The following is a 13,919-nucleotide window of genomic DNA, read 5'->3' as shown; positions in this document are numbered from 1 at the left end:
GATGTATGACATAATGTTCCTTTGCGCTATATGCGCTATATAAAATATATTTTTATATATAAAAAATCTGATTTTTGATTTAAAGCACCGTTTTTGGGAAGTTTAGTGAATATTCTGATCAAATATTGTAAAAATTCTATTATTTTTTAAATATTTAGAGCACAAATACTGAATTTTCTTCACACCTGAGGTCTCTCTCACATGGATCCATTCTAAGACATGAATGACCGCCCTCCTGCGTTGCCCCCCTCCCCCCTCCCGTACCACAGTTGGTAGAGTCCTGCGCTGAGCATCATGGCGATTGACGGTAAGTCTACCGTCCGGGACTCGGGTTTAAACTTTACTGCAGAGGAAGAGAAAGAGCCTAAGAGAGACGCGTTCTTCGCGCATTTGTTTGACTGTTTTACTGATGGATGGGGAGGCTGCCGCGCGGCACAGCGCGGTGCTGATGGTGAGGCGGACACGCGCACGGATGCGGGACGGCTGACTGCCGTGGGATCAGTGGGACGCGCACCTGAACACATCTCTAGTAAATTGAGATCCTTGTGCTGTTGGAGTCGATCTAGAGGGGCGTTAATTTTATTGAAGCTGTTGCATCAACGTTAAAAAAAATAATCCTAGAGATCTACTTCTTCGCATCACATGACGGATTGTTTAGCTGCTGTTAAAGAGCCAGATCCTCCCAAGAAGATTTCCCATTACAGGAGTGCAGTGTTAGTGTTAGGTGGGTTTAAAAACAACCTGAATGCGCTCATCTCACTGATGATGGAGAAGTTTTTCTTCTGTGTTTTATTTTTTTGGGTGGGGGGTGAGGGGGTAAGGGGGGGGGGGGGGGGGTGAACGTGACCGGGATGCGTAAAGGAACCCTGTCCCGCCACGGTCGCAGTGAATCACTGAGTCCATATCTGTAGCGACTTCATGGCTGAAGCTGCAATCTGTTTGGATTGTGTTAATTTGAATTTCCAGAAGTTTATATTTTGTTGCGTTTTGAACAGGAAACATGTTTTCAGATTCAAAAAAAGCATTTCATTTAAATTATATAACCAACATTTTACAAGTTACTTTCAATCAGATATCTTTTTAGAAAAAATTTATCCTTTTAAGACTCCACATTAATTTTCTATACATAAAAAAAAATTAGCTTAAAATTTTATTTAGTTTTTCTTTATTCAAACCGTTGTATATCAGTAGCAGACAAAAACAAACAAAGCAAAAACAAATGCAGAGCATAAATACACTAACAAGTATTGTACATTTACATCAAGGCTCTGCCACATGTGACCCCTTTAGCCTGTATTATGGCTTTGAAGAAAAAATGTAAATAGTTTGAATAAATAATGGATTCTAAATTTTGGTTTATTAATCAAGTTTGTGTTTACATTATTAACGTGTCAGATAACGTTTCATCTTTATTGTCAGTATGGACTGTTATTAGAATGAACTTAAAGCACATTTTCTGATCTTGTGCTGTACAACAAAGTCTAGTTTGTATTCTTGTCTTCACATAGTCATGCCGACTCTTCTTTTGCAGAATCAGCTCATAATGATCAGGGAACCTGTCCCAGTTTTTGCCAAAAGTTTGTTTTTTCCGTTAAAAACAAAAGTGCTGAGCGGTTGTCAGGAATCTAAATTAAATATTGAATTCATGTTCAAAAATATATCTTTAATATTGTGTACGTTTAAGAAGGATTTTGATTGACCTGATGGAAGTAAAAAAATTAGATGTGGCATCCATTTAGCTCTGAATTTCTCAGAGGTGGTCGTTAAATCTGCACAAATCCACAAAGTGAAAGTGAGTCTGCAGGTTTAATGCAAGAGCACAGTGTTCACCAATAAGGGAGTCTCAGATGAATAATTCTACTGAAAGAACCTTTTCAATCTAATAAAAAAAAAAGATAAATGGATTCATTTTTGCAGTGGATTTCTTGCTCAAAACAGTTATGAAAATATTGTTCAAATGAATTTTTATTCATCTAAGGTATTTATTTTTGCAAATAACACTTATGCATCAAGGTCATTTCTAAACTTGTCTTTTAGTTCCATAGTTTTATTCACTCTTTACTTTTGAAAAACATTCATGTCAGTGATGAAGGAACCATAATTATTCATATTATAAATAGCCTGCATTTAATCTTAAAAATTATCTTGCAAAACTTGACAAAATACTTTTTTTTTTGCTTTGCATCTTACTATTAAAAGATTGGCAACATAAAAACCTACATTCTGCTTTCAAGATGACTTCTTTTTTTGGATGTATTTTTATTTATATTTGCTGCTTTTTATGTGTGTGTGATTTTTTTTAGTAAACATAAAGCTTCATGTTTGACTCACAGTTTTGTCCGGTTTGTGTTTTTCAGCTGGGGGGAGGAACTGTGGTGTTAACGAGCTTTTCTGTGCCAGACGAGGTAAGAAAATGTTAAATGCAGGCACTTTATCTTTTACCCGTCAGGACATAGAGATTAATTTAATCCTTTCTTAAAGAATAATGAGACATTTAAACAAACAATATCGTCTTTATTTGTTCTTTGGTGAAAAAAAGCTTCTCAAAAAGGAGGATCTGTCTCTTTAAATTACTTTTGTTAGTACAGTTGTTCTGAATGTGGGATTATCAGGTTCTTTGTTTGTTTTTTTCATTTTGGTAATCCATACGCCAACATGAGTTTAATTTGTTTCCATTCTCTTTTTTTGCATTGAAGAAGTTTGCCTGAAGTTTCTCAAGTTTCTGAAGTTCATGCAAAACTGGTTCAAATCATTCCACAACCCCCACCGTGCTTTCTAACTGAAATGAGATGTTTGTATTGATATTGCTTTGGGGTTCTTTTTTCAAACATGGATCCATCTTGTCTGAACAAACAGACCAACATTTTATCCTCTTTGCTTAAAGACAAACGTATTAATGACAGTTTTCCCCTAAACAGGTCATTTGTGCGTAATATTCTAAAAACTATTAACTTTGAGATTTGGGCCAAGCCCCAAACATTAGGTGAGATATTTTAACTGTAGTTAAAGTTCAAACAGCCTCTCCAATGATTTTTTAATAAGATTTTTGAACCCACAAGAACCCATGGTGACATAACAGAAACATACCAGAAATGCATTCTGTGGTCCACTTGGTTTGTGGTAAAATTCACATCATTTTATTTTTAAGAAAAAAATGGGTCTGGATTCTTACCAATTCTAACCATCCTTCATGGTTGCAATTTAAATAGCTTCAACCAGATATTTTTTTTTTCTATTTGAACTATACACCTTAGAAAACTTAACATGTCTGTGTGAATTATGCAAGGAGTATCAAGTTTTAGCTCACTTAAGCAAAAGAAGGCAGCTGTGTGAGCATGATTTATTCAGCGCTGAGGTTTTGTTTCGTTTCAGAGCTCCATCTGTAAGCAACATTTCCGGACGTACAGGTTAAAAAACAGCCCACCTGCATTTTAATTTAGCAAAAATAAAAAAAGGACTCTGAGGTTTTTTTTTCCTTTAGTTTGCACATTGTCTTTTAAAAAATGTTTTTTGGAAGATTAACGGGAATATTTCTATCAAAAATCAAGCTGATGACATTTTGCGCCTCTGCACGGGGTTCAGTTCACGTTTCAAGTTTAAATGAGAGATTCCTGTCTGTGCAGTTAAGACACAGAATAATGCACACTTATGGAAGGAGCAGTACAAGTAGTTTTAACCCTCCTTTGTCTGCCGTGAAGACAAAAAAAAAAAAGCAAGCAGACTCTCCAGAGGAAAAAAGGCATCAATATTGGAAAAAAGAGAGGAGAGAAAAGAGAGAGGGGGGGTGTTTCAATGCTCCACTTTCCAAGGTACATTGATGGAGGCATTAGGTTACCTCAGCTGTGTGAATTATTCAGCTATTGTAGACATGTAGAGAGCATACATGAGCTGTCATCACATCGCAGGGCCACATAGGGGTTTTAGCGGACAGGGCCCATCGGCCGCAGAGGTCAGGCTGGCGTGTTGAGCTTTGAGCGTCGCCGAGCGTTGATAAATGCAGGACTGCACTTAACATGAGGGATTTACTACATTATTGTCTATAGCTGCTGCTGTGCTTTAATGGAAGAGGGTGTATTTGTAAAGAAGGTAAGCCCTTGCCACAACGATCTTTTCATTTTTGTAAATTTAGCATTTGTTTTTGGCACAGCAGGCGGAGTTACACGTTGAAACATAGGAGACTTTTTGCCTTGATGTAGTTGCTAGAAGAAACTTACAGTCTTTATTCAAAATATGACAATAATTTAATAATAAAAATAAATCCAAAGCTAATCAGGATCTCCACATTGACCTAAATGAGGCTTCAAATTGTCCAAGTTAGTAGGTAATAACTCCCCCCGTTTGCTAAATATGTAATTGAGAAATGGAGAACAGCTATCAGGAGAGACAAAAAACTCCTGCTTTATACTTTTATTTATAAGAACCAAAAATATTAAGGCTTATTTGCAAAATAAATTAGAAAAACATGATTTCAAAAGCTTCTTTTCAGATTTTTTCAGTGTAATTATTTTATAAAAGTTTTTAAAAATGTATTGACCGAAGATACAAGAGTCACTTATGAAGAGAAATCAATCAAAACAGTTTCATGATAAATATCACGTAAACATAGGATCACATAGAAACCTTATTGTTGGAATTTAAAGCTTGTATTAACAATAAAACCAGAAAAAAACCAGGGTTTTCCTGACTCTCCAAGCTCATGTTATCCTGGGCTTGGTTATGTAACCGTGTGTCTCAAACCGCTGAACACTCTGATCACACGTCTTTCCTTTCAGCCTTCTCCTTGACAACTTGGCCTTTTCTGTTGAGGCGTTTGATGTTTAAGAACGCCATTCATGCTTCGCTGTGAACCTCCTTTCTCTTTTTCCTCCAGCCGATTACACTGTGGTGTGATTTCTCTGTTTTTTATCAGATCCTTTTCCTCTGAGGCTCTCATAAAAATAACACAGGGCTGCATGCTAACATGAAGTCGTGCTGGCCTACATACGGCTCTTCGGATGGTCTCCGATGGGCTTTGAAGTGCAGGAAACAGTCTGCTTTAAATTTAAAATGCCAACTCTCCGCTTTAGGTGCTAATTTGAGTTTTAGTCTAATGGTGTCTATTATTAAATAACGCCTAAGCATGTCTGCAGAGGACACGTTTGATCTTAGAACATGAGAGTTTGACTCAAACACCCTCATTTTTTTCCTCCTTCTTCCCTTTCTTTTTCTTCCTCTCTCTTCCTCTGTTGTCCCTAGTTTCTCCTGAGCTTCTGGGTGTTCTGTCCTCAATCGCAGTGTTCATGGCGCTGATGGCTCTGTTTTTTCTTTACCTCAGCAACAAACTGTCTGTGGAGAGTTCTGACAACCTTTCCCATCTAAGTGGCTGCAGGAGCAACCAGCGAGGTACAAAACGCAGCAGATTAACGGCACTGACTTAGCTATTAGAGATCAAGAATCAAGATTTTATGGTTTAATCCTAAATGTCTACTAGTCAATTTAATAAATCTACTGCCAAACTGCAAAATCTGAATGTAAAGAAGGTAAAAAAAAAAAAAACCTTATTTAAAAAAAAGTCTTATTTTCTGTCTTTCAAGAAAAATAAATTGATCAAAAATTTTTTGGGTACAGTTTAAAAAAATAATTCCTAAAGACTAGATTTATTTTCTTTAAACAATCTATATCTTAGTAAGACAATTTTTTGGATTTCTTTTCAGATTTCTTTGCTGATCTAAAGAAAAAAATTTCACATTTGAAAATTTTTTCAAATGTTATTATTCTATTTATCTATATGGCGCCTTAAAATGAGCGCAGTCAAACAGGATGACGTAGGTCAAAAACCCACAAACATTAACGGTCATTCTATACGCAATTCTAAACATTGAAGGTCAAAAAAACGAAAAAGTATAAATGTCATAAAAACATAAAAACACAAGATAAAAGCAAAAGCAAATTTTAAAAGTCATTGAGTTATTTCTAGGTTAGTTGTTTTTTATTTTCCTTATTTCCTTATTTACTTACATCAATTTAATTTTTTTCATTAAAATCAGGTGTTGGCTTTCTAATCCTTATAGATATTCTACTACTGAACATAGTGCAGTCCACTCTCAGTAGTATTTTATTAAAAAGTAATGTTTTATAGTAATCTATTACATATTGCTGTAATCAAATAGTGTAAAGCATTACTAATGAATATTTTTGTAATATTTTTCTTATCTGTTCAGTAAGTCATAGATTTCAACAGACTAACTGCACAAACTGTAATTGTTCAAAGCAAGTTTACTGTAAAAAATGGCACAGACACATTTTTTTTTGTCACTCTTCCACTTTTTAAAAGGTTTTTGACCTATAATATTGATTCAAATGTGTTCCTTTTTATCCTTATGTTATGGCCATAAATCAGGCTAAATATTGCACACTTGCCAAGATGAAGAATTACTCATTTTAATTCTGGTAAAAAGCAAAAACTGAATCTTAAGAAAGTAGCCCCCCCCCCCCCCCCCAAACAAATCTGTCGTATTTTCTGTATTGCAAGAAAAATAATCTTTATAAAAAAATGTTTAGTAGCAAAATGATCTTGATTTGAGAAAACATCTCCTAGAGACCTGAATTTTATTTTCCTGGTTATATTACCCCAGTAGAATTTTTCTTTTTTTTAAAGAGAATCTGCCAGTCTGGTAAAAAATTTTGACAAGTGGACAGTGTAATGTCAACTAGAACTGAAAGTGTTTTTGGTTATAGTCCTTTAAATTTAAATAGTTCTAAAACTGTTATCTTAATTTCTTAAATGTATAAGCTAAACAAATTACAATCAAAAGAAACGAAGTAATGAAATTAAAATATCAATTTAGGAATAGAACAGAAAAGGATTGATTATCTGTATGTCTATAGCACTTTTTACAGAAAGAATCACAAAGTACTTTAAAAAAAGATGGCATAAAATTATGCAAATATGCAATTTTTGCTTGTCATGAAGACCAGGCATAAGTAAAGTGTAATCTGCAGCGTCAGCACATTGATGTGTCTTTTGCATCTCAGCACGTGGTGTGACGCTGGCACTGCGCTCTGCCAACAACCACATGTCCATGTTCTGATGAGCTAATCTAGTGGTCAGCGTGCGACGGGATCCCTGACTGAGACATGGCCTTCTTCAAGAGCTTCCAGCAAACCCTCCCATCTGTCAACATTTCTTCCATTCTGGATTCAGTCACCAGCCGCGTAGACGACCTGGCCAACGCTGTCAGCGATGCCACTTATGCAGTGAGCGACCAGCTGACTGAGCAGGTCACCACTATCATGAACAAGGTGCAGGAAGAGGAGGTGGTTGAACATGGCAACACCCCGGAGAAGGATCAGGCCACACAGGAAGGAAAAACCTTCTGGCAAATGTCTAGAGACTCCGATTCTGGCAACGCAGGCTCGAAAGGCAATCAAAGCAACGATGGTGCAGAGGGTGAGAACACTCAGAGCCAGATGGAGTGGGAGTGGAGGGACGGGTGCTGGCGAGTGAAAAAAACAGAAGCGGAGTTGGAAGAAGAAGAGAGGAGGAAGAGGGAGGAGAAAGAGCTACAGGAGAGGAAAGAGCAGAGGAGAAAAGAGAGGAGACAGAAGCAGCTGGAGAAGGAAGGCTTAAGTCAAAGGAAAGAGGATGAAGGGGGACAGGAACGGGAGGCCACTGAGGTCTCAGACACACTAGAAAACAGTACAAATGAGGAGTGTGGTGACCAACTTACTGCTCAGCAAAGGAGCGACGACTCTAATGAAACTGATCGATCGTTAGACTCTAAAACTGAGACCAGTGTCTTAAAAAATGAAGAGGAGGGCTCTGAGGAAGAGGCAGACAACGAGGAGGAGGTGGATCCGTCTGCATCCTCTTCCAAAGTGAAAAAGAAGAAACCAGACAAGAAACTAAAGAGTTCAAGTGACACGTCAAAGAAATCTGAAGAGCGCAAGAAGAGCAAAAAGAAACAGAAAGGAGACCCAGGTTAGCGTGTGTGCTGCTCTTCTTCCTCCTTTTCAAGTTCCAGTCTCTGGACTCACCCTGCTGCTCTGCCAGCTCTGTCTCTACATCCTAAAATAGAGCTCACTTTGCCGTGTGTGATGAGCCTCGTTTCTCATTCTGGTATGTTCCTCACAGAGGAAGTTGCATCAGGCAGCGAAGAAGAAAAAGACCCCGAGGCGGCGACTCCGGAGAACCTGGCGTTTGCGTGGAGCGGCAGAAGCAAACAGTCCAGTGAGCAGGACGGCTTCAGCAGTGAGGCCTCCAGCGAACAGGGTGAGGGCACACATATGTAACCTCGTTATGTAAAGCCTGCTTTAACCAGGAGGGGGAGCATCTCAGCGAAAAAGACCCTGGAGAACAAAAAGCTTAAACTCAGAAGCATTTCCATTCAGATATATATCAGAGCCGCAAGTTAAGGATTATATATGACGGGAAGTGGAATTTTTTTGAATAATTTATAATTGATCAAACAGCAGTATTTTAGATCATCACTCAGGTAGAAACAGTATTAAACCTTTGAAAACCTGGATGTGTCAGTAGCCTGGTTTAGTTTATTAGCTTAATTCTACGGTGGCCCTGAAGATCAAATCACATCAAGGAATCAAAACCAGAAGAACCCTCAGTAGTCTCTGAACTCACATCAGCTGTTTACAATGATTTAGGAATGACCCCCCCCCCCCCCCCCTCCCATTAGTATTGTTTGTATTCAAAATGTAATGATTTAAACAAAAATTAGATTTAAAATAAACATAGCAAGAGTTACGGCACATAATTCTGAAATAAATCATTGGAGCTTTGTAAATAGTTCAGTGGAGCTGAACTATAGGCATCTTTCACATTTTTGGCGTTGTCTTAGTTTGATTTATGGATTAATACATTTTTATTTTGTCTCTACATGTTTAATCTTTTGTTATAAAACATAAAAACTGTTTCAGTTTCAGTTATATGTGACCTTTGCTGGAAATAAATGACTACATTTACTCAGAACTGAGCTGTTTGGATATTTTTTGGACATTGCTAAATTATTTTTTACTTATAATCAAAAATATATCTTTGTAAATAAGAAGCTGGAGTTGAACTAAAAAGATTGATATCAAGCACTGCCACAAAAAAAGAATTTTAAAGATAAATTATTGGACCAAATTGTAAAGAAGAAAAAAAAACTCAAAAAGACCCTGAAAAATGCAAAACAAATAAAAAAACATTACATATTATAAATCCTACTAAAATTCCACGGAAAAGAAAAGTAATTTCCAGAATTCCCAATGAAATGAAACAATATATGTATTATGGGACACTTATTGGATGATGAGTTTTGAAAGAATTAATTGAGAAATCACTGAACCTTTGCAGTTGAGGCTGAAAGAAAAACCTTCTGCATCTGCAGAAATTTTGATTTCTGGAAAACTTTTTAAAAATTTTGTCTCATTTTAAAAAGCTTCTATTTCTGAAATGTATTTTTTTTCTTTTTACATTTTTTTGTACTTATAAATGTGATCTTTAAAAACGTTTTTGCATTAAGTGATTTCCACTTCAGGGCCACTGTAGAATTCAGAGGATTACGTTGAACTCTGTCTTAAGTCTTTAGTTAGCCTCCCATCATCTAGTCTCACTCCTGTGTGTCACTGTCGCCATGGCAGTCGTCAGCATCCAGAGGATGAGGAAAGACAGCGAGCTTCAGCCTCCTCCATATCAGGACGAGAGCTCTGGGGCACGCAGGTCCTCCCGCTCGCGCTCAGAACGGGGGCTGAGGTCATGTGACAGCCTCCCCTGCTCCAGCGAGGCCAGCATGGACCAGGATGCTGAGAGCTTCCTCAACAAAGGCTGCGAAGAAGACATTCCCAGTGACAGCACTGCAGTTCTGGGTCCAGAGGTGGGTTGAGATGCTTAAAGTTTGAAAATATCAACAAGACTGCAAACTCTTGACTGTTTTTAGATCTGTCCATTTTTAAGCAGCTATTTACCATAATCAACCACTGCTTTTTGCACTCAGGATGGTTCTGGTCCCAGACTCCCCAAGCTCTACGAACCCGAGCCCCTAGCTAAATATGGAACACTGGATGTTGCTTTTGAATACGACTCCAGTGAACAGTGGCTTGCCGTCACCGTCACTGCAGCGACAGACATCCCCGCCCTGAAACAGACAGGCAACATTTCATGGCAGGTCCACCTGGTTCTCCTGCCCACAAAGAAGCAAAGGGCCAAGACAGGCGTGCAAAAGGGCCCCTGTCCTGTTTTCACGGAAACATTCAAGTTTTCCAGGGTGGAACAAGAGGCCCTGGGGGACTGTGCTGTTCGCTTCCGCCTGTACAGCATCAGACGCATGAAAAAGGAGAAGGTCTTGGGGGAGAAGGTGTTCTACCTGACTAAGCTGAACCTGCAGGGAAAGATCGCTCTGCCTGTCACACTGGAGCCCGGCTCTGAACTCCCTGTGAGAATGCCTCCGGATTATTTTAGCCCCGACGTTGACCTGTTCTGAATCCTTCCCTGCTTTGTCTTGCCAGGGTTGCGGATCTCTTGTGAGCGTGTCCCGCAGTGCAGGCGCTCTGTCCTACCGCTCCACTGAAGACTCCTTACCAGAGATCCTCCTGGGGCTCATCTACAACTCCGCAACAGGAAGACTGTCAGCAGAGGTGATCCAGGGAAACCACTTCAAAACTGCAGCATCTGATAAACCCATCAGTAAGTTTGGGGAGTTTCGGGCAGAAAAAGACCCACTCCGATCATCTTTATTCTATTATATCCCAGTGGTCTTTTAGTTATGATTATGCAGTTTTTAGCCTAAATCATTTTCTAGGACGTAGTTTGAGTTGTGGGCGGGACTATTGGTGCAATGACCCCCCCCCCCCCCCCCCTTTCCCTCCCGAATGCTGAGAGCTTGAAGCAGGGAGTTTGTGGCCTGTCCAGCATATATTCTACAGCACAAATATTTTTTTCTGCTCCTGATATCCTGTTTGTAGGATAAGCCCCTTGAGATGTGTCATCTCGTTTTCAAGGGGGTCTTCAACATACAACAAAACAAGCAAATACCAACAGATACAGTTGAGGAAACTTTAAATATATCAAAAAATAATTCACAACAATTTGATTAAAGAAATACTCATAAATACAATTTTCATCCTAATCTTCTTTAAATCTGTCCTCCATTAACAGAAAATGCCATGGTAAAAACACCAAACATTTTCATCAGAGTGGGTCTTTTAAACCTTTTATGTTGTTCGAGCTTGCAGTGAATTTTCAATCCTCTGCAATTCCTTTCTTAAGGGGCAGAAATTAAAACTTTCCTGCATTTCAGTCCTTCTTTTTTCTCGTTTCCAACCTTGTGTGCTGCTGTGTGGATCACAGGTGATCTGTTCTGTTGTGTGAAACATTTCGTGGGGGGACAGCTGTATATCATGAGAGGTAAGGCATATTTTCTCTGGTTTATTTTAGCACTGATGCAATCAAATTTAAGTCACTGACCAAGACGATTTAAAAAAAATGCAGACCAGGTGATGTTATTGTGTTTTCTGAAAGATAAGGTAGTGACGGAAATGACATGTGACTTGGAAGGAGGGTCTAGTATGAAGTTATTGATGGTGAGAGAGGGTGGAAATCAAACGTGAAATTGTTTGAAACTGAAGACTTGCAGTGCTTGCTTTACCCACTAGGTGGCACTGCCTCACTCCTCTCCTATCTCCTTGCAGACACCTATGTGAAGCTGACCATGCTGGACTCCAAGGGCAAAGAGATGTCTAAGTGTAAGACGGCCACATGCCGCGGTCATCCCAACCCCACCTACAAGGAGACGTTTGTCTTCCAAGTGGCGCTCTTCCAGCTGTCAGAGGTGTCCCTGGTGGTGTCTGTGTTCTGCCGGCGGAGCAGCATGAGGCCCAGGGAGAGGCTTGGCTGGGTCTCCCTGGGCCTCAACAGCACCAGCGAAGAGCAGCTGGTCCACTGGACGGAGATGAGGGAGGCGGAGGGGCAGCAGATCTGCCACTGGCACACACTCACCGACACATAGGAGGAGATGCAGCAGAACCGTCTTTAAAATAGCAGGAACCCTCCAATCTGTTCTCGCGCTCAAGGCATTCAGGTGTGAGGAATTCACAGATCTCCTTTGAATCCACCCTTTTTCTCGGAGGCACCCGTTCAAAGTGGCTGCGAGGAACCTTTAGACTGAAAAACACTGGCAAGGACTGCCTAGAATTACAGACTCCAGAGTTGTTAACGGCTATTCTGCTCACAGAAAAAGCTGCAAACACTCGAATCGTTTACAGAACAGCGTCAAGACACTTCCCAAACAACTTCTGCCTTTCAGCCTCGGACCAAAGAGCTCGGTCCGGAACTGGCAGACGTCTTCCTTCTGGGCTTCTACCAGCAACTCAGACATTTTTGTCAACTGTAGCCTCTGTCAAAAGAGAATGCAACAAAATGACTGTTAGAGGGCCTCCAACATGCTGCAACTATGTACAAGCTGTGCTTTTTCACAGTGTGTTTACATGAACATGCTGTTATGCAAGACCTATCAACTCTACTGTTGTTTGATCATCCAACATGGCTGTAGAACTCAAAAGGAGGTCTCTCTTTACATTGTAGTGCTGAACAGCTTCAGTGTATTATATGTCTAATGCCATGTCAAGCCGGAGGAATGCACTGCAGACAGCTCTGCATGCCCTTCCCTTTTTCCTGTGCGATACAGACCGTCTCACCATTCAGCCTTCTGACGTCCCAGCCATGTTCATTCATGTAGAAACACGGTGCTTCCTGCTGGGGGGGGGGGGGGGGGGGGGGGGGGGGGGGGGGTATGCAAAAGCCTGTGCAGGCCAATAAAGCCGGCAGCTCTCAGGCAGTGCCGATGACAGCTACAGATGTGCTTGCCTCTCATGTCCTCACAAAGGAGCTTGCATTTCTAGAAAAGATTCAAAAAGAAAAAAATACACACAGAGCGAAGCTTTCACCTAAAAGGTCAAAGCCAAATAGAGTCTAAAAATAAGAAAAGAACACTATTCTTAAAAAAGAAAATCACTACAAAAGTAGTAAATCATTTGTCCTGCCAGCAATTAATTTTACATAACAAAGACATTTTATTATAAGATATAATAAACTAGAAACACGGAGTTCCACTCAAAAAAATAAGCTAAAAAAGCTGTTTGATAGAAATACTTCAAATTGAATCTTTTACAGCCCCAAATTATTATTTTTTGTTAGTTTTAAGCAAATAGTTAATATTTGTGAGTTTTATGTACCTAATTGTGGTTCAGGTTGATTATTGTGACAAAAAACTATGTTATAAGTGGAAATGACTCGTTTTAGAACAAAATGTGAATCTCAGTCCAAGTTGGCCCATCTCTCTTGATAAATCCTCATTAAATCTAATTCTAGCTCTTATTTCTTAGAACATAAATCTAAATTTTTGTTTCCAAAATAATGTCTTTAAATGTCTTATGGCCATTTTCCAAATCAAGCATTTTTTGAGTCTTAAATCAAGTTCCTCTATTGTCTAGAGTTTGAAGTGTACGGATTTTAGCTCATTTTAATAATTTACTTTTTTCTAGACTTGCATAAGAAATATTTATTGAGTAAAGCTTGGAAAAAAAAAGCGAAGAAAAGAAAAGTTAAAACAACTTAAAACCTGCTTTTGAATGTCTTAAAAACAAGGTTTTAATCATTGCACGCAGATCCCCCCCCCCTCACTGAAAGGACGACCAGTGATTTCCCAGCCACACCTGTTTCAGTGGCTTCATCCCTCTGAAGCCGCGGGGATCCATGTTTTTTCACCTCTTCTCGTCAGGTTGAAAGCTTCCATGTGGGCGGGAGGTGCTGCAGTCACACCTCGCCTGCATATATGCCGTCCCGCTTGGATTCATTCTTTCACTTTTATTCCTTAAAAGATTGCAGAATAGTTGTGACTTTTTCCCTTTTTTTACGCATGGAGGAACCGGCTTCTGCAGAACCACAA

The 13,919-nt window shown here is 39.4% G+C and overlaps 1 protein-coding gene across 6 annotated transcripts; it reads left to right on the top strand.

Annotated features, from left to right (window-relative positions):
* The first annotated feature begins 236 nt into the window (after window positions 1–236).
* Window positions 237–12,125, top strand: syt14b (synaptotagmin XIVb). Of its 6 annotated transcripts, XM_078942905.1 has the most exons (10): window positions 277–307; window positions 2,358–2,405; window positions 5,315–5,382; window positions 7,015–7,960; window positions 8,114–8,251; window positions 9,619–9,851; window positions 9,972–10,409; window positions 10,483–10,660; window positions 11,324–11,380; window positions 11,665–12,125. In XM_078942905.1, exons 4-10 carry the CDS (start codon window positions 7,117–7,119, stop codon window positions 11,979–11,981), a joined length of 2,205 nt encoding a protein of 734 aa, XP_078799031.1. In that variant the 5' UTR covers window positions 277–307; window positions 2,358–2,405; window positions 5,315–5,382; window positions 7,015–7,116; the 3' UTR covers window positions 11,982–12,125. The 6 variants fall into 6 exon arrangements, with proteins under 6 accessions (XP_023808968.1, XP_023808967.1, XP_078799033.1 ...); XM_023953199.2 differs by lacking the exon at window positions 7,015–7,960 and having other exon boundaries at window positions 238–307; window positions 5,236–5,382; XM_078942906.1 differs by lacking the exon at window positions 11,324–11,380 and having other exon boundaries at window positions 275–307.
* Window positions 12,126–13,919: the final 1,794 nt, after the last annotated feature.

This window comes from Oryzias latipes, chromosome 24 (assembly GCF_053564925.1).
Source record: "Oryzias latipes strain Hd-rR chromosome 24, Olatipes_Hd-rR_3.1".
Classification (NCBI taxonomy): Eukaryota; Metazoa; Chordata; class Actinopteri; order Beloniformes; family Adrianichthyidae; genus Oryzias; species Oryzias latipes.
The sequence above is the reverse complement of the archived record's forward strand: the minus strand, read 5'-3'. Positions and strand labels throughout refer to the sequence as shown.